The 4,248-nt window shown below is 67.5% G+C and overlaps 1 protein-coding gene across 1 annotated transcript; it reads left to right on the top strand.

Annotated features, from left to right (window-relative positions):
* Positions 1-774: 774 nt before the first annotated feature.
* PNPO (pyridoxamine 5'-phosphate oxidase) lies at positions 775-3,873 on the top strand (the record flags this gene model as incomplete). Its single annotated transcript, XM_082494820.1, has 7 exons — positions 775-819; positions 1,763-1,887; positions 1,986-2,085; positions 2,327-2,380; positions 2,672-2,800; positions 2,881-2,951; positions 3,026-3,873. The coding sequence occupies 7 exons, from the start codon at positions 775-777 to the stop codon at positions 3,189-3,191; spliced, it is 690 nt and encodes a 229-aa protein (XP_082350946.1). The 3' UTR covers positions 3,192-3,873.
* Between the last annotated feature and the right edge of the window lie 375 nt (positions 3,874-4,248).

Genomic DNA, 4,248 nt, shown 5'->3' on the forward strand with positions numbered 1-4,248 from the left:
GGGGGACCAGGCAGCTCCCCTCTGTCGCCCGCAGCTATGCCAGCCTGTCCCTGTCCCCATTCACCCTCGTCTGTCCCAGTGACACCCCACGAACTGGATCCCCTTCCCGACCCTCGGTGGGGACACCCACGCAGCCGGGGTTACCGATGCATCCGGTGACTGAGGCCAGCAGACTCCTGGTGGCGGTGGCAGCGGGTCCCCCGTGGCCGTCCCCAGAGGAGAGCAGGTCATTCTCCTCCTCCAGGCTGCGGACGTGGCTCCGGAGCTGCCGGTTCTCCAGTTCCAGCTGCCGGATTCGGCGGTCGCGGTGCAGGACGGCCTCGTCCCGGGCTGCCAGCGCCCGCTGCAGCTCGACCACCTCCGCCTCCAGCTCCCGCAGCAGCTGGGCGTACCGCCCCGTCACCCTGCCCGCCCGCGCCCGCGCCCGTCACCCCGTCCCTGCTCCCCTGCGCCCTGCGCCCCCGGGGGACGCTGTACCTTTAAGGGCCCCTCCATGTGCCTGTTTACAGCCCTGACACCACTTCCGCGTCTCCGCTCCGCGCCCCGCCCCCGCCCCCGCCCCCGCCCCCGCCCCCGCCCCCGCCCCCCTTCCAATTGGCTGGTAGCGCTCCTCACCCTGCGGTGGGCGGGCTTCGCCGCTCCCTATTGGCTGCGGAGGCGTGGGGCGTGGCCGTTATTAGCCACGCCCCCGGGGGCGGTGGAGCGATAGCGGGGCCGCGGCGTGGGGGGGCTGCGCGGTTTGACTCTGTTCGGCTCCTGTCGGCCGAGGCCGGGATGGACCTGGGGCCGCTGCGGAAGAGCTACCGGGGGGACGAGGAGGTGGGGACGGGGGGCCCGGCGAGGTGGGGGGGGTGGCGGCTCCTTGGGGGCGAGCGGGGGCGCGGGGTCCCCCGGCCTGGCCGTGTCCTGGGGACGCGGTGACCCCTCGGCTGTCCCCAAGGCCCGGGGTGACACCTCCTCCACGTGCTGGTAGTGACCCTGGAATCGGGGTAACACACACACACACACCCCCAGGCTGTCTCCCAAGGCCCGAGAGACCGCCTCCCCTCAGGCTGTCCCCAAAAGCAGGAGTGCCCCCACCCCCCCCAAGGGATGTCCCCAAGGCCCGAGGGACACCCCCCCACCTTCCCCGTACTGGTGATAGTGACGCTAGAATCAGGGTGGGCCGTGGGCCCCCCACCATGCCGGTTGTGTCCCTGGAATTGGGGTGACCTCTCCCCAGATGTCCCCAAGCCACGGGGGGACGCCCCCCACCATGCTGATAGTGACCCTAGAGCCAGGATAACCCCTCTCAGACTGTCCCCAAGGCCTGGGGTGTGCCCCCCATGCTAGTTGTGCCCCTGGAACTGGGGTGACACACACCCCCCCCAGACTGTCCCTAGGGTGACACCTCTCCTCTCCTCTCCTCTCCTCTCCTCTCCTCTCCTCTCCTCTCCTCTCCTCTCCTCTCCTCTCCTCTCCTCTCCTCTCCTCTCCTCTCCTCTCCTCTCCTCGCCCCGTGCTGGTGGTGACCCCTGGAACCAGGATGGCCTCCCCCTCATGCTGCTTGTGCCCCTGGAATTGGGGTGACCCCCCCAAGCTGTCCCTAAGACCTGGGGTGACCCCCTGCTCCTTGCACTTGCTGCACCCCCCGGTGTCGGGTCACCTCGTCCCCTGTGCTGGCTGTGCCCTTGAGCCTGGTGGGGGGGGTGGGGGAACCAGTGCTGGCTGTGTCCCCAAAGGTGAGACCACCACCCCTCTTACAGTGTCCCCATGTCCCCAGGCCTTCGAGGAGCAGCACCTGGCCTCCCGCGACCCCATCCGGCAGTTCGGGGTCTGGTTCCAGGAGGCGGTGGACTGCCCGGCCATCGGGGAGGCGAACGCCATGTGTTTGGCCACCTGCACCAGGTGAGGCCGGGGGGGATCACGGGGCGGGGGGGACGGTGGGGGTCCCCCTGGCCGTGGCGGGGGGGACACCTGTCATCGCCTCCCCTCTCCCGCTGCAGGGATGGGAAGCCCTCGGCCCGCATGGTGCTGCTGAAGGGCTTCGGGCAGGATGGCTTCCGCTTCTTCACCAACCACGAGAGCCGTAAGGGGAAGGAGCTGGTGAGGGCTGCGGGGGCTCCGGCGGTGCTGGGGGAGGGGTTTCCAGGGGGTCAGTGGCTTTCCAGCCCCTTTGCACCAGGGCTGAGGGTCTCGGAGAAGTGGAGCAGCCCCGGCTTGGGTCGAGACTTTGCCTGGCACCACGTGTAAGAAGGTCCTGCCGCAGCAAAGCGCCGGGTTTCTCTGGTTTTTAAAGCTGGGAGTGATGCTGGTCTGCTGACAGCTCTCTCCTCTCTCCCCCCAGGACACCAACCCCTTCGCTTCGCTGGTTTTTTACTGGGAGCCCCTTAACCGGCAGGTGAGTTGTGCTCCCCCGGGGATGTGGGGTGGCCGGAGGGACACGGTTGGGCTCTTGGCACGACGTCAGGCAGTGGGTGCTCCCCCCAGCTCTGGGTGGGATGCTGGGGCTGACACGTTTGGGTGGGGATCACGCTCGGATGGGTCCCAGCCCCCGGGGATGAAATGGGACGGGGGGTGCCCACGTTTTTGGGGGGAGGGTCGGGGGGCACAGGGCAATTCCTCACTTGGGAGCCAACACAGCCCCTTCGGCACCCGTTGGCCAGAGCCCAGCTGATGGTACCCGGCACAGGTACGGATCGAGGGCTCGGTGAAACGGCTGCCGGAGGAGGAATCGGAGCTGTACTTCCACTCCCGCCCCAAAAGCAGCCAGATCGGGGCTGTCGTCAGCCGGCAGAGCACCGTCATTCCGGACAGGGAGGTGAGCGGCCGTCCCTTTCCCCATGGCAGTGCCCAGAGAGGCCGGGAGACTTGTCTTCACCGCCTTCCCCTTGCCCACAGTATTTAAGGAAGAAGAACACGGAGCTGGAGGAGCGGTACAGGGAGATGACGGTGCCGAAGCCGGCATACTGGTGAGTCGCGGGGGCTGCGGGCAGGGCACTGCCCGCCGGTGGGGTCCCCCTATAGCCCCGTGTTTCTCTGACAGGGGGGGCTACATCCTGCAGCCGGACGTCGTGGAGTTCTGGCAGGGCCAAACCAACCGCCTGCACGACCGCATCGTCTTCCGACGCCTGCGGGACGGCTCGGCCGCCCTGGGAGACATGACGCACCGGGGAGAGGGCGAATGGGTCTTCGAACGTTTGGCCCCTTGAGGCTGTCGGTGTCTCCGGCCGCTTTCGCCCGATCGGGAGCGTCACCTGTGCCAAACCTGCCCGCCTGTCCCCTGTTGTGCCCTGGGGAACGGTGCTGGCCTCTCTCTGCCCTCCCCCAGGAGATGCACGCAGAGCTCCAGGGGTGCTGGTGGGGGGCTCTGGTCCGGCCCCAGAGACCCTCATCCCCCTTCGCTTCTCCCTGGGGTGGGCGAGAGCCACAGGTGGGTCTCAGAGACCCCCAGCTTCCCCTTGCCAGCCCATGGGGAGCAACTGCTCCCAGGGCCGCTGGTGGTTAATTAATGACGTTAATGATTATGGAGGGACCAAGAAAGACCCCAGCGAAGCCCCTGCCCGTGCCCTGCTGCTGCCACCGCTCGTACCTCGTGTTTTAGCTGGAACTGTGCAATGTGCTCCGTCTGTGCAATAACATTGAATTGTGGCTTTTAACGTCACCAGTCTGTAATAACTTATTTAATTGCAGCTTTATTGTCTCCACCGTGTCGCCGGTGTTCGTGGCTGGCTGTGTGTGTTGCCACCAGCGCACCCCATCTCCCCGCGGCTGTGGGACCCCGACCCTCAGCCTGCTTGTCTGGGAGGGGGGCCAGGCTGGCGCTGCTCCCCATCCCTCTCCCCACCCCCCCCAGCTGCATGTCTGAGCTTGGAAAAAATAAATCCCGATCGGCACGGAGCCGTGCAGTGGGTTTGGGTTAATATTTACCTGCGCGGGGCCGGGCTGTGCTCTGCGGCAGACGGAGCTCCGTGCAGGGGGGGGGTCCCGGCAGAGGGTGCTGGCAGCCCTCGCTGCGCTGGGCTGCGTCCCAGTGAAACCAGGATCTGATAACCTTCGCCTTCCCTGGCTCCGCATTTGCTCTCCCGGTCGCTGGCTTTTGGGGCAGGATCGTGGCCCCGGGGGGGGCTTTGCCACGGTTGGGGGTCCCCCGGTGGGTTCCCGGCTGTGCCGTGCTGGGTGAAGCCCTGCGGTAGGCGGCAGCGGGAGGGGACGGTGGGGAGTTCGTCCCCGGGATGAGGGGAGCCGGGTTAGGTGGGTGCAGGGGGT

This window comes from Vanellus vanellus, assembly GCF_965231255.1.
Source record: "Vanellus vanellus genome assembly, chromosome: 24".
Classification (NCBI taxonomy): Eukaryota; Metazoa; Chordata; class Aves; order Charadriiformes; family Charadriidae; genus Vanellus; species Vanellus vanellus.